Here is a 24,198-nt window from a genome sequence, read left to right as displayed (position 1 = left end):
CGGAGTTATGATAAAATATTTGATGTTTTTAACATATGTATGAGCTATGAACTGTTGGGAAAATGATACGGCATCCCGCGGACTGTCGATCGCCACGAGAGACTGTCATTTCCTTGCCTACAACGTACATACAATACCATATATTCTCGGAACCGTATTGAATGTTTCATTTCGAGCGGCATAAACGTACTTAAGGTCTGTGTAAGGAACTAGTTTCATGTAGACTTTGGCAAAGCCATGATAGTACTGATAGTCTTTAAAAGAGGTTCAGCATCTGTGTATGCAGTTTAATGTACAGCTTCTCATATATCTGATTATGTCTACAGCTTGGGCCAGGCATTTGACAGAGTATACAACTAGCACTCTCCCATAATTCCATTTTTGCACCAGTGGTTCAGACCAACCAGTGCGTCTACATCACAGTAAGGTCATCCGCACGAACGCCGGAGGTAAAATTGCGTGGGGAATGACTGTACTATTCTTTTCCGCGGCTTGACACAGCGCATATGCTTGCGTGTTGGCGGAGGAATTCCCTGGCAGTAGTCCCGGTTCCTTGGAAAAGAGAAATGTATTCATTTGTTATGATATGGGTGATGATTGACTTATATGAGACAACGCTTTCTGACATTTTCTGTAGGAGTACGTGTGTACGTTTGGAATAGTTTTATTGTAACAAACACAACCTTTAATAGGAATGTCAAAAAAGTATAGGAGTATCAAAGAAGACCTATATTGTTTCATATAAGCCATGAAAGGAGACACTAGAGAGAGAGAGAGAGAGACTACAATAAATATTATTAAATACGGGCTATAACGAGAGAAAGAGAGAGGGAGAAAGAAATATTAACATACTCACAAAACACACACACACACACACACACACACACACACACACACACACACACACACACACACACACACATACATACATACATACATGGCAGGGTATTTGTTCACTTGGTACGATAGTGTCCCCGATGTTAAGAGCTGCGTCAAACCATGCTCACTTACATGTTTGGAATTCTATGAATTTACATGTTGATATATAGTATAAAGATTATAGACGGAGAGAAACAGATAAATGAGTGTATATATGTACATCAACGAAAGCAGGTTACCTCTAGAATTCCGAAGCAGGTTGCTAGGCAGTGTGTCATTGATTTGACCTCCAGGAGAGTCTGCCAGGCAGCTATTGATAGATTAAACAGTCCCAAGCATCTGTAAACCCCCCTCCCCTCTCCATCCTCGATCCGGCATATCCAAGGTCAGTCATATCAACCTGTATAACAATAGCTCGTACATCTGCACTCTATCTGAAGAAAATAGATTCTACCTTTAGTGAACCAGACATTGATATGTTTCCCGAACCTTCAGTCGAGTTGAGCGCTGTCCGCCATGATTATTTTGCTCTGTGTGGATGATACTCATTCAAACCAGCGAATACTCAGCATATCTGTATTCGCTGTTTCCGTATTCGCCGGAAGTTATGTTTTTTTATAAACCCGATATCACGACAAGATACCTTCACTGATAATGAAACCAATACTCATTGTAAATATGTTTACATGGCGCAGGAACATTACTTACTGTTTGTTTAACCATCGAGGAACATTTGATCTGACAAACAGCTATAAAACAGCTCGAAATAATTATATTTTTACTTCGTTTCATAAACATTTTTACTGCATTTGCATGTTTTAAACACAAATATATGTTCTAGATATTTCTATTGGACAATGCAGCAGCCACGATCCCTATGAATATGATCTCGAGGCAGATACCACCTGTTGAATACTAGTATATACCATTCAAAAAAGTGGGTGATATTCCAATTTGCGAGCATACCGTCATCCAATGCTAATGCACATATGAAAATTAATTAATATATATATCCATGCATATATAATCACTTTTTTGCAAATAGACAGTTTATATTCAGTAGAAATGCCTTCGCCAATAATACAATCAGACTGACATATTCAGTAAGTGCGCAAAACAGCTCTGCAGCTCTATGTCCTTGAGCTTAAATATCAATTTCTGCACATAGTATAAATTTAGGCCAACATTGCATATAACAGCATCATTCTTGCTTTGCAAAAGATTCATAACAGAGTAATAAGTAAGTGGTTCTTTAGTAAACTTTGTTATGTATATCGTTCTAAGTGTATCACAGGCATTACAGATAAATAGTATATGCTATTCATTTTCGTATGTGATATTCATTTTCTTTGAGTCCTCTGCAAATTTCAGTTTTACATTCCTATCCGATTCTGTTTATGCAAAAAGTATTTTGCTTTGAATATCGGTGATGAATTCATAGTGTTTTCACTTCCGATATGATCACTCCACCTTTGGGTATATTTTTGAGTTTGAGGTATTTCCATACATAACATGTGTCATTTTTTGGTTTTATACCTCTTTTTGAAAACGTTTCTATTCTAAATAGTTCATGTCTGTAAGGGGCGTCGTTTTGCATGTCTACACTACATAAAATATGCATTTCTATTTCTAATTTTGATAGTTAACACATGCAAGATGGGATCGGTTTGCATGTTTTTGCTGCATAATATGTGTATTTCGGTATAGACAATTCAGATTGGCCAGAAACCAAAATTATGCCAACGCCTTTCAAAATATACTCGAAAATTATTGGTTTTGTTTTGATGGATAAGATTTTAGATATCAGTTTCCAGTGATTTTTACTTAAACTGCCATATTTGTTCTTTGAAATTCTGGCGTTTTACACCTGCTTGTCTGCTTTGGCAGGCTGAATACGGGGGCCGAAAATATTCATTTAATGCTCTTTCAAGGTAGGGGCTTTGTATATTTGTTGTCAAAACTATATTATCAAACAAGTGCTTACATGATACCTTTTAAATAATCAAACTTGGAAACTGTAATGGGATCACATAAACATCTTGTCGTAAATATGTATAATGCTTCAAACTATAATTGTTTATGTACGATGAGAATGGTTTGTTGAATTTTGTATTAATTTTGTAGTTTTTATTGAACTGTGCAGTGATATCTTATGAATGGAATCACAGACTACAAATACCTGACACATTTCAAAGCGTGGAACTAAGGTAGAATGCGTCACATAAGCCAAGTAGAGTTACGATCCTTCATGCCAAGAGACCCATTGTCGCGTTCGAATCACGCTTCGACCCCTAGCACCGTGACCTAGCTCTCTTAACCTCTCGCTTACCATTTTCAGCCGACACTGTAATAAAACTGTTCAAAACAACATTAAACTAAAAAAAACCTCAAGAGTTTTCTATGTACTCCATGAAGAAAATTAAAACGATTTCACATAAGCGTGTCGTAAAAACAAATTAGATAAATGCGTCAGGTTGTTTACAAATCAATTACACACTGGAACCGTTCGCAAAGACACCGTATGCCCAAGTGGTATCAGAACATTCTTGGGGAGTATAGCACCACCTCGAAGATGGTCGTGCAGGGATGGGTACCAATTCCATCGACACGAGGATCCAAAGTCTTGTAAATGTTATTGTTCTAAGATAAATGTGCCCATTTTGCTAACTGTGTATTTAGGCAGATAGCATGTGGGCGGGATGGGAAGATGAGGGAGAGGTGGTCGCTCCTTGCTGCAGCCGAGCCTGATAAGATATCCAGTCAGGTGTTGAGACGGGAATTAGCCAAGGAATTCGAGAGCGGGGTTAACACCCAAGGAAGATATTGTTTCCTATGCGATACGTGTTCTTACCATACTTCATCTCACGATTTAGAGAAGCGAGAAGGACATACACGCTTCATGGGGAGATTAGGGTTTGTACCTTGTGTCCTGGAAGCTAAGGATCTTGGCTGACGTACTAAGGTAATCACTTAATGCTCTAACTGAACCCAGTCTATTTCGCTCTGCAGGATTACACATTTTGCATGGTCCAACACCTGTCACAATGCTGTGACCACTGATGAGGACTTTGGAAGGCTACATTCCGTTACGTTTCATACCATTTTCAGATCCAATGTTCTTTCAACGTACCTTCAATTTTTCTTTGATCTAAGTTATTTCTGCAACAACCACGTCTAGTGTATATTAAAATAGGGGCGGTGGGGTATCCTAATGGTTAGAGAATTCGCTTCACCGAAGACACGAGTTCGATTCTCCACATCGGCAAAATGTGTGAAGCACATGTCTGGTGTCCTCTGAAGTGATATTGCTGAAATGTTGCTAAAAGCAATAATAGCAGTAAAACCAAACTCAATCACTCACTCAGATTTAAATACGCAATATACTAGTGTTTTTTCATTAAATACTATTGTCTCTTATTTCCGCCTACTGAACTGCAGGGGTTTGGGAAGATCTATATCCAACAAAGTAACCCATACGTAATATTATTAAGACACCACTAGTCCTGTTTCCTTCGTATTGGTGTAGGTCAGGTAAGATAAAGCAGGAGGTTAATGGATTCACTTTGGTTATTGACTAAATCCGATTAGTACAAAGATGCACTGGTCATATTTTAGACCAAATTTGCAATGCACTTTTTATTACCCAACATGATAAGGCTTCTGAATTCTTGCAACATTTCTGACGAATCACCAGCTTCCTTTACCTTTACTTATAACTCCCCCAGGTCTTCATGCAACGTAACCCTAGTGTGTATCAAACGTGGAATCTTCTTTCGCCAGTTTTACAGATGTTTGGTCACACTTGACTCGAGTTCGGCCTCAACATCAGCAGGCTTCAAATACACAAGGGTTTACCCTGCTGCCCATCCAAGGCAAGCCCCGGGAAGACTCGTCAAAAACTAGGTTTTATGTGTCACCTGACACCTCTTACAGATACCAGTATATAATTTATTTTTGAAGTTTCCCCAAGGGGCGGTCACCAGAACCACCATGCCTTGTCCAACCACTCTTGCTACGCGTGTTCTCACTTACTCACTCACTCAGCCTCAAGACAAAGTCCAGACTCGTCTTACTGTCTGCCACCCGTTCCCATCGTCACTCTTGCCCAGTTTATTTCCCTAGATGTAAGCTTGACTGAAATGATCGATAATCGGAAATACCGTCGATAGAAATTTTTATTCATCGTTATCGATATGGAAATTGGGTATCGTTATTTTCGTGCATTAACTTTTGTGATAGAATAAAGTTTTAGTTTACTCATGCAATATAGGAACGTATGTTTTTGTTCATGGGCTGTTTTCAAATTTTGATTATGTTCTCGACACTGTTTAGCTAGAAATGCATGTATAAACGTATCGGGATCGGCTGCAGCAGAGACCACCTCTCCCTTATCTTCTCCAAACCGATCTTCCCATAGCACCCACATGCAGTCAGTGATGAGAAGTATACAAAAACACAAGTGTTTTAATTTCATTCAAACGCTTTGAACATTTTCGCCCAAAGTTACTTCTCCGATAGTTATGGATAATCGATCGATATTTAGTTAACGGATATCGATCTCCACGATCGACAGAGATAGCCAGTTCTACCTAGAACCATAGCAGCAACCTACTCCAACAAGTCTGACCTGAAACACACGGAACCTCCCCTCCCCAACTCAAACCCCTCTCCTCCCAGCTGGCACTGATGAGCCTGGGGATTAACCGAGATTGTATCCTGTGATGTATCTCCATGGACTAGTGACGCGTGTTATTGGTGCTGGGAGCACAAGCCTCTTGGTGATGCCTACACGCAGATGCAGTCCCGGTGAACCAGATACACAAGATGGCCAGTGTTCCGTCTCCAGATCGCTGGAAGTATGTCAGCACTGGTGGTCGTATATGTTGCTTCTTCAGAACTCACGTGGCACATCTGATAAAGACGTCTTCCCCATTAGCAGTTGTTATAGAGGGGCACGTGCAACGGGTTACACGTTTTATGGTAGTTGAATCGGCAGCTACAGCAGCAGCAGCAGTAGTAGTAGTAGTAGTGGCAATGGTAGTGGTAGTGGTAGTGGTGGTAGTAGTAGCAGCAGAAATAGTTCTGACGGCGGGGTGCAAATAATGGAGTCTGGACCCGATAAGCCAGTGATCAACAACATGTGCATTGAATTGCGGTACGATGACATGTGTCAAGCAAGTCAGCTAGCCTAAGCATAAGATCTCGTTAGTCGCCTCTTCCGACAATAATGGGTTAGTGAAGACAGTAATAGTAGTAGTGGCAGTAAGTGACTGAGTTTAGTTGTACCTCACACTCAACAATATTCCAGCCATATGGTGGCGGTGTGTAAATAATATCTAGACCAGAGAATCCAATAATCAACCGTATAAGTAGTAGTAGTAGTAGTAGCAGCAGCAGCAGCAGCAGCAGTAGTAGTAGTAGTAGTAGCAGCAGCAGTAGTAGTAGTAGTAGTAGTAGTAGTAGGGGAAGAGGAGGAGGTTTTGAAGTACTAGTAGTCTTCACGTGTACTTCCGCCATATTCCACCCCAATAATTGTGCTCTCAATATATTCGAACTTTTTGACACTCTTCTCCTTTTACAGGCACCTTCTTGGAGTCTTGTGTTATAAAAATGTATTTGTGTGGATTATCCGACAGTGATTAACGCTTCAGATTTCAGTAGGAGACCATACTAAAATATCTTTGTTTCATATTTTCGGAGACCCTTAAAGGTTGTTGGGATGCAATTATCATGTTGGGCCGATTAGGTAAATCGCGGATATTTCCTACATGTTGTAGCTGAGAATAGTACTTGCAAAGCTTGGAGAGTGATGATGTTACAATATGAACACAGCGGGCGTATAATCCTTAAACCCTACCAATTCCAAGACTGGTGGAATTGCAGGTACTCAGTCCGCACCATTGGTGCCGATGTTATACACAGTTGGCTCCGACTCTGACTGTTGTGCTGTTATAATTATATAGGTATACACAGCGTGAATATAATCATGATATTGCGCACACTGTGGATGGTTATGGAGAACTGCAGGGATCGGCAATGCCAGCAGTGCTAATATTGGTAAGGTGTAAGTGGTCTTCTGGTGCCCTGGAATTGGTTGATGGTCACACCAGATCTTGGTGGGCCACTGTTCGTCAGTGATGGGTGGTGTCACCTTACATGTGTGGGCGTTGCGTCGAAGAATGATGGATCAAGTTATTTCGGGTACATTCCAAACGGCAGGTGCTATTTTACCACGTCGTCACTCGCTCCTCTTGGTGAATGTTGAATGCTTCCATATGCAGGTGAATTAGCCAACGCGGGATCTTGGCCTCTGGTAGCGTACTCCACTTTTAGGATCTAACGTAGAATGTCTTCGACATTTCATTGCTTTAGAGCAGGGTTGGGTAGCTGGATGTTCAAGCCTGTTTACTGGGTCCATTGCTTGTTGGTGATGTTGTTCATGCAATCCATCACTTTTTTAATTTGTCCACACTCAGTTATGCATTTATGTGGTGCCGGTAGAATAACGTTGCGGAAGACAGCATAACAAAATGCTGAAATTTCTGAAAATTGCCAACCTATGCATTTTCCCGTGAAATAGGTTTTCCATTCCTGGTCTACATTCAATAACGATCATTGTCAGGAATCACCAATATTCTTCTTGTATAGAGCCAAACCTTTGCCTCTTGCATCAGCACGCTAACACGTGAGAACACCTACCGCCAAAGACGCATTCGGGAATGCCATAACACTGAGCAAAACAGCTTAGACACAGATTTATTGGAACCTTAACATGTGTATGATATCTGTAGTTATTGACGTGCTATTTCGGACAGCTGTTACTGAATGGAGATGTGTATTTAGTCTGGAGTAGAGATTTACTATTGTACGATGGAGTCACGAGGGTGAGGGGGTAAGAGATAGTCAGTCAGGGAATTGTTCCCAGTTGAATTACAAGATGAGTGTCCATGGAGGTAAACAGAAGCACCTAAGTTAACATCTTGGGCTCCATAGTTCTTTTCTTATCTCATCAACATACACCACACAAGCCAAGGGACTTAAACCAAGATCACATATACCCGGGTTTAGCAGCATGTTGCTCATAACAGAGGCTAAAAATGAAATAAAACATATCCTGCATTTATAAACGATCCTGTACCAACACTAAACCTATAAGGGTTTGTTCTCTAGAGTGACCCTTGGCCTAGCCAAAGTCCTTCTTGACCTATCAAATGTCAAATAACTACCATAATGCTTCTACAAAATGTAAGACTAGTCTAGTAACGGTCTTGAGCAGCAGCCACCCTCCTCCTCTTGACCTTCTGATTAGTCTAATGAACTTGACATTCAGCCATCAGGAGACATACGTTGTGAAGAGGCTGTTGCAGCAAGCACGTCGACACTCCCTTGAGAAGGAGCTCTTGGTGTACCTAAGTAGAGTTGTTAGTGGAGCATCCATCTGCATCAAAGGCTACTCCTGGTGGGCACAGTGAGGAACATAGAAAGAAGAAATTGAATTTTAACTGCATAACATCTCGGAAAGGATATTATACTTTCGTGTGGTGAGATAATGTGCTCTCCTAATTAGCCGAGATAAAACCCTGACAGTCGTGTCTGATGAAGATTTAAAAAGTCGTCTACTATTTAATCACTTCGGCGTCTCTGGATTTGCGTGGGTTTGTGAAATGGAATATTATACAAACTGAAAGTATATATGAGAACAGAGCAGCATGGGTTGACGTTCACTGATACAGAAGATAGAGGTTCTAATGTCAATACTTTGTGTACTCTGGACTCTAGCACGGACCCTGCCTCCAATAAAGCAACGTGAAAAACACTAAATTTTATCTCCGTCTTCTGGAAGTAACCTGACACATACCATCTCCTTTAGTGAGCAGTTTTATGGGGAACATACATGGTTGATGCACTCAACATATTGCCATCGGGCAGAGCAGTAGTCACCCTCAGTGTGTGTTTTGATTGTATATCCGAAAGAAACGTTTTATTCAGTTGTAAGTAATTGTGATAAGATAGGTAAATTTTATCACATTAACGACCCATCTGTTATCGTCAAATGTCACGGCTCTGCATATGTTCAGAGTAGTAATAAAATACCTATATCCATCTGAGAATCCTGAGAAGTAATCTCGAAAAGTATCCAAAGAGATAACCAGGCAGATGGTGCGGAGTCATATAGTAAGACCCTTGAACGAAGCATCTTTCCTCCTTAGTCTCCCTGGTTGTGGACTACAATCAATTACCATTGGCAAAAAGACTGTGTTTTTTCTGTGTTTTACAAAAGACCATGTCAAAGCGTTCCAGCTATGGTGGTTCCAGGAAACATTCCTCAGGGTTTTGGCAGAGCAAGTGACTCGGCACACGCTTCATCTACTGCAGCAGACGATACTGCAAGCAGACGACTCCCTTTTCCATTCGCCCGCCAAATTAGTCAGCTGCTGTGCGTGCATCGTTGTTGCCGAGTTAGCACTTTCTACCTCAGCCGGTACCGCTCTGAACAAATAAAGTCAACGTAGGAAAGCCACGGTTGGCATTTCATGGTTCTTATGCGATATGTCTTTGGTTCTTGTAGACCTTGCCCGAGGCATGTCTGTAGGTGATGCATGAATCTTTTCCACGGTATCCAACAGGCTGTCATGTTTCATTATCGGAATATATTGTTAACGTTCAGCTGAACTGTCGTCTTCCCGTTGTCTGATTAACTACCTCAGTTTCTTGGGTTACTATGTCGTTGTAGAGTCTGAAGCAAATATGGATCGTGGTGTGTTTCTTTGTCCGCTTGATGACAAATAGTAACACTGAAAACATACTAAATTTGTTCTCGCGTGTATTTTCACACTGTTGCATTAAAACAACATATGTTCAGATTTACTTTCTGATTCCCATCGAGAATCACCTTGCATCTTATGGCGTCAGTGCAGTTGGCTGAGTCAGCGTTTTTCCCCGCCATTTTGTTGGAAGACCTTCAGGCAAACGTCTTTAGGTTCATTTTGTTTGACGAAATGCAAAACGGTAATGTGTTTTAGAAAATTCTACTTTTTTAATGGAATACCTTTTCAATAATAGTTTTTACTTAGAATGCAATCCACACAGCTTTAGAAGGGCGTGTTGAGATTCTCAAAGATCTCAAGGAAGGTAAAAGAGATACGTGTGTTCAAGTATAGTACGTCGAGGGAGTATCATTAAATAGCGATAAAATATATCTATGTGACGTACAATCTCATAAATACACAAACCAGAGTTTAATTGGGGCTATTTGGAAATCTTCCAAGGTCACTGCCAGATTTGATAATGGATAATGGCATGCTACTCGTTCACCCTGTCTAGTGTTTCACTGGCATGAGGCTAGTTTTATCGTGGGTATCGTGATCCTATGTTGTGTTCATTCTTACAATTACCAATCTTTTGTCTGTGTATTTAATTATGTTTTCTTTGTTTACCTTCCGCGTATGAAAAACCCCTGAGTTAATTCCTACTTCACGTCAAGTACCTTATATCTTTTGGACTGTTTGGAAGTTTTGAATGGATGACGCCAATTCTGCACCTGCAAGCTTCAAAAATGTGCATTTAAATCTTAGTTTGACGGCAACACCCAAACATTGGCCGACATGCCTCTTCTGAAATAATGGTTTTATTCATTTTATGTTCGAAGTTTGTCTAATGGATGGTATGGGTGGGTCTCAAATGGACATTCAGTTGGAACGTCGTCCACCAGCGTTCATCTCAATTACCCGAGTTCCAGAATGACTGGCGAGATGAGAACAATTGATGGTACATAAACAGGAGTTATCTGTCCCGGAATACAATCAGCAGGGCATTCGTGTGGGATCACCCGCCGGTTTAATACGTGGATTTGAAGGAGACTCTGTATTACTGTCACTCACATTGCTAGTTATAGGTGTACCTGCTGAAGAATGGATGATTGTTTAGAACTGTCTGAAGCTCAAGCAGGAAATTACTTCTAGGCGTGACAAGTTGTAATACTTAATGGCCCGATAGGTTGAAGGGAATTCGCTTGAGAATGCCAAATCATGTGGAAAATTCCATTTATTAATGCTTAATAACCGGTTATAATCACATTATAGTAATCGACATTCTCCTTTAAATTATCACAGCTCGTTTAACATAATTATTGTTCATTATAACGCTCTAACGTGCGGGATCTGATGACACGACGATCGCGATTTCAATACTTAAAACATTGTTTTTTTCGAGTCGGAGGACATGATTGATAGGTACTCATAAACAGGGGCTAGTGATACAGTTCGACTTGTAACGCCGACTCTGTTTTTAGCAGACATTTCATTTACACCATGTGATCTCAGTTTTTACAATCATTAGTATCATCATCAGTTTTCAAGACACTGGTCTTTAGATATCCGTAGAGTCCTCTTCCATGGAGTTCAAGGGAGGTTGCTGCACGCTGTATAGTACGGAAAGAATCTCCACCGATCCCATTATACAAGGCTCATCATGGTTCATTTGTTCGGGCACACCTATTGCGATGTTGAAATATTCTTTCACTAACCTCAGAAGAACATCCTTCGCAGTATCCACGTTTTTTTTGTGTCTTTTATGTTAGATTGTCTTTCTATACACATGTGCAAACAATGTTCAACATACAGTTTAAACTGTGTTAGGAATCATGTTGATATTCAACTTCTCAATGTAAAATACAAAGTTATGCTAGCATCTTCTTTTCTATAACCGGGTTAGAATTGACCCAGTGCGTCATAAAAGGCGACTAACGTAAGTGGGTGATCAGGCTCGCTGACTTTGTTGACATATGTCGCCGTATCCCAATCGCGTAGATCGGTGCTCATGCTGCTGATCACTGGGTAGTCTGGTTCTGAAGTGATTATTTACAGACCGCCGCCATATAGCTGGAATAGTGCTGAGTGGGGCATGAACCAACAAACCACCCGACCAACTCATGACATTGATCTCTGGATTGTCTGGAAAAGACTGAATTATCTACAAAGCTGGAATATTGTGTGGCGTTAAACAAGAAACGAGTATCATATTCCAAATATTCTGACATTTACGATTTTAACAAACCCTGTCTCTGTTCCAGGTAGCTAGCGGGCGATATCATCATGGGGGTGGGAGACGACGTGGCCCCCCGCTTCACTCAGAAACCGTCACTAAGACAGGCGGACAATGGACAACGACTTATATTTGAGTGCGCCCTGGAGGCTTCTCCTAAACCGGACATCTCCTGGTTTCGGGGTACAACAGCCATTACAGGATCAGACAGGATTAAAATGCGGGTAGACCCCGCCGGTGGAAGTGCATTCAAAGTGATTATGGAAATAGTGAACGTGACACAGGGAGATGCTGGTACTTACAAGGTTGTAGCCAAGAACAGACTGGGAGAGGTCTCAGCTTCCATAAACCTGAATTTCAGCGGTAAGGTACTTTGTGCTTCTCGTGTGATAGGGGGAATGTTGTGTCGGGTACGTTAGTGGTTAGAAAGCTCGTCGACACGTCGAAAACCTGGGTTCAATTCTCGACATGGGTACAGTGATTCTGGTGTTCCCCGCCGTGATATTCCCGACGCTTAATGTGTGTGGGACGTTTTACATCGGTTTTAGCAAATTTCCAGCAGTACAATGGTGCACCAGAAATTAAGATTAATGTGTTCGCTTGTCATGCTATTCATCCCAAAGGTACCCCGCTGTCTGTACACGACACCTTAATATTGCTGGAATGTTGTTAAAAGCGGTTTAAAATTATACTCACTCACTCTTCGTCTGAATATCCGAGTGTGGCGGTATGCATTTCCCAAAATTACGCACGTTTGGGGAGAATTTATTCACACACTCTTACGAACGTGATACGATTCTTCTCAAATGTTGTTTTATCAGGGTTGCACCTTTCACATTCTTAGACAGCACTTGTTTTTGAACGTCTTTGAAAAGGATACATTGATCTTTTCACGAACACTTGGTGTCATCACATCCTATACATATTCATGAACACATGTGTACTGATATGTATATATAAAAACTGAAATATCCTGAACAGCAAAAAACGCAACTCTGGCTTTTTCTCAAGTGTTTAAACAGAAGACATAAACATGAACGCTTACTTCTAAGATTTTCATTTTTCATTGTTTCGAAAATTGCATTTCTTTTTGCTGTCAGTATACTTGATCCGCATCCGTTTCAAAGAAATTAGTCTTGTCGTGAAAGAGACAGAAATTCATGAAATATCAACAATGATATATTTATGCCAATGGCGTTTACTCTGAATTGACTTCTCTTCTTAGTATGCTATTCCGTATAGCTCTGCAATGCTCAGCCTGAAATAAGAAGGGATGGGTATTATTATCAGTGATCAAGACAAATAGTTATTACTGTAGTTTAGTGTAGTTAGTGGACAAATGTAGGAACAAAAAAAAAACTAAATCACATTCGGCTCATCGATCGCAGTAAGTCTTAGCGTTAACCGGGAGCAGTACCGCATTAAATAGAGTTTTACGAAATTGCGGACTGTTTTTTCCAGTCTTAGTGGTATCCTATATTTACCAGAAAGTATTACAAAACTAAAACTGAATAAATCACTTTCGGCTCATAGATCGCATTAAGTTTTAGTGTTAACAGGGAGCAGTACCGCAGTAAATAGGGTTTTACGAAATTACGGACTGTTTATCTCAGTTTTGGTGGTATCCCATATTTACCAGACAGTATTACAATCAACTCAAATGGGGATGTGCTGCAATCTGTGATGGTGTATGGAACGTCGTCAAGGCTTTACGTAATGTCTCATACAAAAACAGCGCCAGTGTTTCGCGTGAGATGTATCGGGTGATAGGCGTCTGGTATATGTGCTGGGCTCATTGCACGAAGCATCTTACGACTATCGCAAGTCAGTATTAGGTAAAAGAGTTACGAACGCCTTAGCGTCAGATCGCTTTGTGGAACGCCCCTTGGGTCACATAAACAGAAAAACGTCAAGTTTTCTCGAGCAAGCTGGAATAATCAGCGGGCAATGGCGACTCCCGTTCACCGGAAATGAATCAAATGATTAAATTCGATTCACTGCCCATCTGTGTTATCGCGCCACGCAATACCGCCAAATATGACAGAGAGATATCTATCATGGTAATTGCAAGACTGCGTTATCTGACGTTATTCCTGAAGGGTTAAAAACATTATATACATGATAATTTGGCCCATTGCCAGCCAACAACAGCTGTATTTTTTACGACGCTGCACAAATTCCTATCGCGAATTGTTTTTAGTATCGTCTGTCGGCTCTGGTAGGGTGTTTTTAACCGGAAGCCGTCTGCCACGGTTATGGCGCAGTTTTATAGGAACCTGACGTAACAGAAAGCATATTTTTATGTTTCGTCAACCTTGCCCTTCATAATAAACAGCAATTTAGTCCCTCGGAGCAGGTTTATTGAATAATTGAACCGTGTTTACTCGTGGATATATAAACACACACCACGCCCAGTATGGAATTATGAGCTTGCACATCGTTGTGGATAGGTGTGCAGCCGTGTTGTATATGGTGTGAAGGACACGTTATCAACGCTGCAAGTAGCCAAAGTGCTAAGCGAAGTGATTAACCAATCTTTTGCCTTGGCAAAAAAAGCCCGAAGAGTTTTGATACTGAGCATTAGCAAGATTCAGATCGTCCCTCCCGATCATTTTCATGACATGTTGACAGAATTAATCTTTCGATATTTATTGTACATATTCCAAAAGATACAGGCGATGAAAGATCCAAATGAATGAAATCAAGCAGGATTTCTTGCCAAGACAAGTGCGCGCAGTATCAAGGCCATCGACGAACTAGGATACCCATACCGTTATTCAATAGACCCGTATCCTTGACCAGACTGGTTTTGTACTCCCACAGGTTAATTGGTTCAGATACTGTCGACCCTTGAAGACGGCAGGCTTTCGAATCTTTAAACTTGCAATGGGACTTAAGTACTTAGCTGCTTTAGGAGTCTTGGGGCATATGTTTTGAAGTGTATGGATGAAAGAGGATCGTAACCAGTTAAGTGATGTACCGAGCACCTGCTGCGTTTGGTTGAAAATCTGGCTGTGATTTGAAGCTGCTGACCACAGTCGTGTGGGTTCTCCTTTAATAAATATATATGCGCCGTCTTTGTATCATGAATAAAACACTTCCAAGTAGATTCCAACTTAAGTTTCTTACCTTAACCTAAGCATGTGCTGATGAAATATTCACCAGTAACACCCGTCAAAATGTGAAATGCAATCATGTCACAACCTTAGTTCCCTTTGTCTTCAAGAGGACTGAAACACGTTTGTAAATCTGTTTGTTTCTGATGAATACTTTGGCCTTGGTTACTTGTGAAACAAACCTTTGTAACACGATTTGCTAAATGCGATCACCCCGCTGAAACATGGTATGTTACAAATGTCGTGGACTGATGGAAATGAATTAATGGATGGATGGTTGGATGGGTGGATGGGTGGGTAGATGGATGAATTAATGGATGGATGGATGGAAGGATGGATGGATGAATTAATGGATGGATGGATGCCTTAATTTTCTGAAACACGACCTGGAAATAATATAATTAGCTGATCGTAACCATAATCTTAAAGCACAAATGTAAACATCTTGAACCCATGCTCTAAGAGAATTCATGATTATGTACACTCGCGACTCAGATAAAGACATTATTATCCAACAGCATCTTTGACTTATATTCATCACTTCAATATTCCCTTCAAAGAACTATTGTAAGACCTCTGATTGTAATGATGAGAATTACTGTCAATACAAATAGGTCTGAGTTAGAAACTGATCCTTGGCACTGTCTAATTCACCTTTAAATAATGAGTCTCGTAACGTTAGCTCAAGGCCTTCAAATTCAAAAAGACGTCACAGTTTAATAAGTGCCAGATATTCTTCGACATCCTAATTATCTTCAACTACACAAACATGTGCCGGTGTATGTAATATTAGAGAACTGTTTACTAGTGTCCCGTAACGTGGTGATTATATGTGCACATGCCGCACAGGACGTTTGCCTCGCGCGAAAGTAAAATATTTTATACGGCTCAAGAGTAAATCTTTGATGACAAGCGATCCTTTTACACGTTCAGCCACTCAGTGAAATCTGGAGGCCTTTGATAAACGTGTATCGGAGAAAGCAGTGTTGCAGGCCCACCTAGACTTCTCGATAAATCTTTGTAACGATAGCCCAAGAACAACCTCGTACATAGCTTGAATTCTCAAACGGATTGGCAAGTGGATTTTAGGACAAGCTCCGCGCAGTGTCAAACTCCGTGCTGCTGTTATTTATGATGATGTTTCGACCATGTGTAGGAGCTTGAACTGAACGTTATCTTTGCGGCGTTTCTCCCGACAGGAAGATAGATGGCACCATGGCCCACCACCCATATACACTGACCCTTCGCTGATAAATGATGACAGTATTTCTGTGTTGTCATTACACCCATACTACAGTCCCTGTAGTATTTGTGTAGAGTGGTAGCACAGTGGATGACGCGTTCGCTCACAACAGAACATTCAGGTTCGATTCCGAAAAGGGTGCATTATTTATGTCCATTTCGGAAGTCCTCATCCCCAGCTGGTGATGTATTGCTGAAGAACCCGCTCCCTAAAGTACAGGTGTAGATGTGCACTTCAAGTACTTGTGAACGGCATTATCTGCTTACTCTGGAACGAGATCTTTAGATCTTCCGTTGTGAAAATATATTTAACGAATTTCCGACGCACGTGACAACAGAAATACGAAATTGGATGGCTAAATAAAAACGTTCGAAACTTACTTTACTGTAAAATGTATTTTCGTTAAAGTAATTTATTGTGTTTTTCTTACTTCCAGGTATATTCCTTTAAAATTATTTGTGATATATACTCGTATATTCAATTCCAACGCGCCTGCTAGAGCATGAAATATAAACTTTGGTAACCGACACACACCCATGGGTAGCATTGTTAGGTAATCTACTTCATTTTGAATGCATTGCTTACTAAATATCTTATCTCAGAATAGGTGATTGCAGAAAGACAATTGCATCTAAAATATGAATTCGCTTCCAAATTGGAAATCAAAGGTCTACCACATGTGTAATTATTAAAAAAACATCTTACGGGCACCTGTTGCGCAATGCCAAGTACGCGGAAGAAACGTACCGTCTCATCTTGCAGAGTATCTCAGTCGGATGAATAAACAAACCGCATCCATGAAAACTCAATTGTTAGTGAAAAGTACACATTGTTTAAAGGGGCACCTGTTCTTCTGACAGGATACAGAGCTCTGCAGTACACTTAGTGTATTTACACTAACCGCTTGAGGGTTTCCAGAACACTATAGGCATTTATACTCAAACTATGAGGTTAACCCTTAGTCTTGGAGCCAAAGATCTCAACAGTCTGGTCTATGGCCTCGAAATTTACTTTGTGTTAATATGGGTTAAAGTGATATTATTTGTATAATTTCGATTCAGTCTTCAATGACTAAAGAAAATTATGATTTTTCTTAAATGTTTTTTCGTTTGAAATGTGGCTTTGGTGCATTTTCAAGGGACATGGGTTATCCATGTGCTTAAAACCATCGCTCATCACGCCGATGACCCTTGTTCGATTCCCAATATGGATGCAGTGTGTGAAACTGCTTAGTGGTGTCCCCAGCTATGATCGGGCTGGAACATTGCCATAAACGGCGTAAAACTAAACTCACTTATTCTTCATCTGAATATTAGAGTGTAAGAATTTCCCAACACGTGTTAGATACAACGTGTGTACATAAAGTACACGTGATAAATCGTTGTCATCGAGTTAAAGAGATCATTACAATACAAAAAGAACGAACAACTGTATCCCGGAGGAATTAAACCCGAACGCTTGCCATAAATGCCAAACCTCAAATCACAATAACCATAACTCGAGAAAATCCTTGCGGAACCTTGTCTTTGCAACATATATAAGTAAAATAGCCATAACTTGAGAGAATTCTTGTGGAACCTTGTCTTTGCAACATATATAAGTAAAATAACCATAACTTGAGAGAATTCTTGTGGAACCTTGTCTTTGCAACATATATAAGTAAAATAGCCATAACTTGAGAGAATTCTTGTGGAACCTTGTCTTTGCAACATATATAAGTAAAATAACCATAACTTGAGAGAATTCTTGTGGAACCTTGTCTTTGCAACATATATAAGTAAAATAGCCATAACTTGAGAGAATTCTTGTGGAACCTTGTCTTTGCAACATATATAAGTAAAATAACCATAACTTGAGAGAATTCTTGCGGAACCTTGTCTTTGCAACATATATAAGTAAAATAACCATAACTTGAGAAAATTCTTGTGGAACCTTGTCTTTGCAACATATATAAGTAAAATAACCATAACTTGAGAGAATTCTTGTGGAACCTTGTCTTTGCAACATATATAAGTAAAATAACCATACCTTGAGAGAATTCTTGCGGAACCTTGTCTTTGCAACATATATAAGTAAAATAACCATAACTTGAGAAAATTCTTGCGGAACCTTGTCTTTGCAACATATATAAGTAAAATAACCATAACTTGAGAAAATTCTTGTGGAACCTTGTCTTTGCAACATATATAAGTAAAATAGCCATAACTTGAGAGAATTCTTGTGGAACCTTGTCTTTGCAACATATATAAGTAAAATAGCCATAACTTGAGAGAATTCTTGCGGAACCTTGCATTTGCAACATATATAAGTAAAATAGCCATAACTTGAGAAAATTCTTGTGGAACCTTGTCTTTGCAACATATATAAGTAAAATAGCCATAACTTGAGAGAATTCTTGTGGAACCTTGTCTTTGCAACATATATAAGTAAAATAACCATAACTTGAGAAAATTCTTGTGGAACCTTGTCTTTGCAACATATATAAGTAAAATAGCCATAACTTGAGAGAATTCTTATGGAACCTTGTCTTTGCAACATATATAAGTAAAATAACCATAACTTGAGAGAATTCTTGTGGAACCTTGTCTTTGCAACATATATAAGTAAAATAGCCATAACTTGAGAGAATTCTTGCGGAACCTTGCCTTTGCAACATATATAAGTAAAATAACCATACCTTGAGAGAATTCTTGCGGAACCTTGTCTTTGCAACATATATAAGTAAAATAGCCATAACTTGAGAAAATTCTTGTGGAACCTTGTCTTTGCAACATATATAAGTAAAATAACCATAACTTGAGAGAATTCTTGCGGAACCTTGTCTTTGCAACATATATAAGTAAAATAGCCATAACTTGAGAGAATTCTTGTGGAACCTTGCCTTTGCAACATATATAAGTAAAATAACCATAACTTGAGAAAATTCTTGTGGAACCTTGCCTTTGCAACATATATAAGTAAAATAACCATACCTTGAGAGAATTCTTGTGGAACCTTGCCTTTGCAACATATATAAGTAAAATAGCCATAACTTGAGAGAATTCTTGCGGAACCTTGTCTTTGCAACATATATAAGTAAAATAACCATAACTTGAGAGAATTCTTGCGGAACCTTGTCTTTCAACATATATAAGTAAAATAGCCATAACTTGAGAGAATTCTTGCGGAACCTTGCCTTTGCAACATATATAAGTAAAATAGCCATAACTTGAGAGAATTCTTATGGAACCTTGTCTTTGCAACATATATAAGTAAAATAGCCATAACTTGAGAAAATTCTTGTGGAACCTTGTCTTTGCAACATATATAAGTAAAATAGCCATAACTTGAGAGAATTCTTGTGGAACCTTGTCTTTGCAACATATATAAGTAAAATAACCATAACTTGAGAAAATTCTTGTGGAACCTTGTCTTTGCAACATATATAAGTAAAATAGCCATAACTTGAGAAAATTCTTGTGGAACCTTGTCTTTGCAACATATATAAGTAAAATAACCATAACTTGAGAGAATTCTTGTGGAACCTTGTCTTTGCAACATATATAAGTAAAATAGCCATAACTTGAGAAAATTCTTGTGGAACCTTGTCTTTGCAACATATATAAGTAAAATAACCATAACTTGAGAGAATTCTTGCGGAACCTTGTCTTTGCAACATATATAAGTAAAATAGCCATAACTTGAGAGAATTCTTGCGGAACCTTGTCTTTGCAACATATATAAGTAAAATAGCCATAACTTGAGAGAATTCTTGCGGAACCTTGCCTTTGCAACATATATAAGTAAAATAACCATAACTTGAGAGAATTCTTGCGGAACCTTGCCTTTGCAACATATATAAGTAAAATAACCATAACTTGAGAAAATTCTTGTGGAACCTTGTCTTTGCAACATATATAAGTAAAATAGCCATAACTTGAGAGAATTCTTGCAGAACCTTGTCTTTGCAACATATATAAGTAAAATAGCCATAACTTGAGAGAATTCTTGCGGAACCTTGCCTTTGCAACATATATAAGTAAAATAACCATAACTTGAGAGAATTCTTGCGGAACCTTGCCTTTGCAACATATATAAGTAAAATAACCATAACTTGAGAGAATTCTTGCGGAACCTTGTCTTTGCAACATATATAAGTAAAATAGCCATAACTTGAGAGAATTCTTGTGGAACCTTGCCTTTGCAACATATATATGTAAAATAACCATAACTTGAGAAAATTCTTGTGGAACCTTGTCTTTGCAACATATATAAGTAAAATAACCATAACTTGAGAAAATTCTTGCGGAACCTTGTCTTTGCAACATATATAAGTAAAATAACCATAACTTGAGAGAATTCTTGTGGAACCTTGTCTTTGCAACATATATAAGTAAAATAACCATAACTTGAGACAATTCTTGTGGAACCTTGTCTTTGCAACATATATAAGTAAAATAACCATAACTTGAGAGAATTCTTGTGGAACCTTGTCTTTGCAACATATATAAGTAAAATAGCCATAACTTGAGAGAATTCTTGTGGAACCTTGTCTTTGCAACATATATAAGTAAAACTGATCTTTGAAACAGGTGGGGGCGTTCAATCACTTACACTGCAATGCATTTCTGCATTTAAACTGCAATATATTTTCACACTTAGGGTTTATCCCTCCATTTGACAGTTTAGATTATGTACTGGAAATTCAGACAGCATGGCGATGAGTTATGGCTCTTCTTCCCTTTTGAGCAAAAGCATACGTGATAATTGCTGAATTACACGATGATAGAAGCATTAGAGAGCAGCGTTATGTAATAAGACACCAAGTTCTTTCCATGTTTCCTGGATGTGTTTGTGTTTATGTGAAATGGCATTTTACGTCAGAAAAATCAGAATTTTGTGGATTTTACTAAAACTGTATTTTTGTCTTTTTCAGCTGGTCAGCAAAAACAGTAAGTTTTTTTCACTCTTCTTATTTCTTTAGATAGTTGCCGGCGGTTATCATAAAACCCGTCTTAATTAAAAACGTTTGGTTCTTTTCCCTCCCACTTTACCACTTTCATGTTTGTGACATCATATGACATTCGTTATTGCCCTTACATCAACCAGTCCCTCGGCCAACTTTCATACAATTACTGCGTACGGCTTGTGTATATTGCTTTCTGAGAATTATCCCGAGGGTCTATGTTCCTCATGCGTACATGCAGTGTTTCAGCTGATGAGAATAACATTGCGCATTTGTCTGTGCATAAAGGTGAGATGCAGAATGAAATCCACATGTATATATGTCGTCGGTGTTCATCTCGGCTGATGTCTTATATTCGTTCCCCTATAGATGGTTGTGAAGGTATTTAGCGAAGACGAACCCAGGGAGTCCTTAGGTCAATATGTTCTGCACCTGTTATGAACTGACCCCCTACTCCTCGCCCAGCACATAACATACGCTTACAGTCCATTTTGATTGGATGTAATACAAGAAAAACAGTGTTTGTTTCATACGAGGGGCCATCCCAAAGACTTCTAGAAAGGTCATCGCTGGAGAGAGAAAAAATGAACATATATGAGCACATATCCGGCACGAACTGTTATCTGAACAAACCAATATCACCTGAAACACAAAAACGGTATTTTGTCAATGTAGTCGGATATTTGAAAGATTATGAGAGTTTTAACACGTTTTTTTTTAACTTTTAAAGCAAACTCCACTGCTTGCATCTCGATGCATATCATCTTACACTTCCTTCACCAGAAAGTCCTTGGTATCTACAGTTTTAGATTTTTTCTACCCACAAAAAGCTACCGGTCTTAAGTTGAAGTGGTGATTATGCCTCAGTAATCCCGTGCTGATTATGTGCTTTTGCCGAGGTGCGCGGGCAATAGACAGCCTGTGCGCTGTACTATCGCGTATCACCTTCCCTTCTACGGTAAGCGGGTCTCACTGTCTGGGTGCAGGAGCGAGGCTTGCAACGAGGGGAAAGAGGTAGGGTAATTGCTCCACAGCTGAGCTCGCTCTCTGTGCATTTACCAGGTGCAGTTGTTGTAGATGTCGCTCACACCTCAGCAGGGGTTGAACGCTGCACATGAAATGTGTTGATTGTAGGTGTCGCCTAACCACACAGGTTTGGCCTGTAATATGTCTTAAGTGAAGGTGTGATGTATTGTGACGGAACATAAAGTTTATGTTATATGAAGGTGTTGGAGGGATCAATTAATGAGAATTGATGAGATCAGTGTACTTACTTGGAGCATGGTTAGTTCGGTGGGTTATGTGCACAGTATCGCAAATTATCAGAGGGGTTTTCATACCTGCAGTTATTTTTGTCACATGAATAAGGGAATGCACATATGCATTCTGTTAAGTAGATGAATATAAGCATATGATTAACCGGATGGGTGAATAAGTAGGTGACTATCAGCATATCATATGGGTGACTATTAACGGAGCACGAAACGATGAATATTAGCATAACATGAAGACGGTGAATATTTGCTGGAGTTGAAATAGTGAATACTAAAATAACATGAAGATGGTGAACATTTTTAGGACTGAAGATTGAGAATATTAATATGGCACGAAGATGGTGAATAATAGCCGGACTTGAAGTGGTGAATATTAACAAAACATGAGGGTGAATATTAGGAGGACTGAAGATGGTGAATATTAACAAAACATGAGGGTGAATATTAGCAGGACTGAAGATGGTGAATATTAGCAGAATATGAAGTGGGTGAATATTACCACGACTTGAAGTGGGTGAATATTACCACGACTTGAAGTGGGTGAATATTACCACGACTTGAAGTGGGTGACTATTATCATAGCATGGAGTGGGTGAATTAACATTAAATGGACGGATATACCGGCATCATAAAGTAGGTGGATATCAGTACAACATTAAAAGGAATATGAGCCCAGCATCGAGTGGTTGAATATTGGCATAACGTTGAGAGGAGAAATGTGATCATACATGTGAGTGGGTGAATATTGCCGTAACATTAAGTGGATTGATGTTGGCTTAGGATTAAATGGGTAAATGCGAGTAAAGAAATAGGATTATCATTAGCGTAGCATTGCGTTGGTAGTATTAGTGGGTAAATAATTTAAGAACATCTGGTAAGACAATAGCCATATAACGTCATGGGGCTAATATAAGCATAACGTTGAGTGGTGGGACATTAATGTACCATCAAACCAATGAATCTTTGAACCTTTGATCATTAACTCGAGGAATATTATCTGAGAATGTGAATATTAGTATTACATTAATTGGCTGAATATCTTTACGGGATTATATGGACCAACATTTATATGCCGTTAAGGAGAGCCAACTTATGCATGGCATTGGGGGGCAATATTTACATAACATTAAGTGGACCAACCTTAACATTACATCAAGTGGACCAACTTTACATGGCATTAAGGGGGCCGATATTTACATGACATTAAGTAGACCAACTTTACATGACAATAAGGAGACAGGTATTTACATGACATTAAGTGGTGAACACCACCTATTATGAAGCGGGTGAACGTAAGAAAAACACCCGGGGGATAACACTGAAGTCTAATATTACGGAAGTACATGGGCGTGTATAAAGCAAGGTATACATATTCACAACACCATACGGCCAAGAAGATTACTGACGTAATGTGACAGGAATGCATACGATAGCAAAAAACAAATATAAGCAGCAAATATACACATCAACTGATGGTACGGCACAGTTGTACAGTCCTGAAGACACGAATGCAAAGAAACAAAATAACATGAATATTAACAGGATTTTCAAACAAAATCTTAAGGTTATGTGCATAAGCAGTTCAAGTACGTTTTTCACATTTTGATCGACAGGCGAGAAATTGTAAAACATGTGTTCGGTTCTTATATTACAGGAAATGGGTTTTTACTTCGCGGACACCAAGGTCACGTGACACGT

The 24,198-nt window shown here is 39.3% G+C and overlaps 1 protein-coding gene across 1 annotated transcript in view; it reads left to right on the top strand.

Annotated features, from left to right (window-relative positions):
* Nucleotides 1-24,198, top strand: part of LOC137260909 (twitchin-like) — a 151,998-nt gene that overhangs the window by 12,863 nt on the left and 114,937 nt on the right. Inside the window, exons 2-3 of the mRNA XM_067798445.1 lie at nucleotides 11,955-12,285; nucleotides 21,197-21,212. Coding sequence (XP_067654546.1) covers nucleotides 11,973-12,285; nucleotides 21,197-21,212 — 329 coding nt within the window. The 5' untranslated portion in view covers nucleotides 11,955-11,972. The remainder of the gene's footprint in view (nucleotides 1-11,954; nucleotides 12,286-21,196; nucleotides 21,213-24,198) is intronic.

The sequence above is a fragment of the Haliotis asinina genome, chromosome 14, assembly GCF_037392515.1.
Source record: "Haliotis asinina isolate JCU_RB_2024 chromosome 14, JCU_Hal_asi_v2, whole genome shotgun sequence".
Lineage (NCBI taxonomy): Eukaryota > Metazoa > Mollusca > Gastropoda > Lepetellida > Haliotidae > Haliotis > Haliotis asinina.
This window is presented reverse-complemented; position numbering and strand designations above follow the sequence as displayed.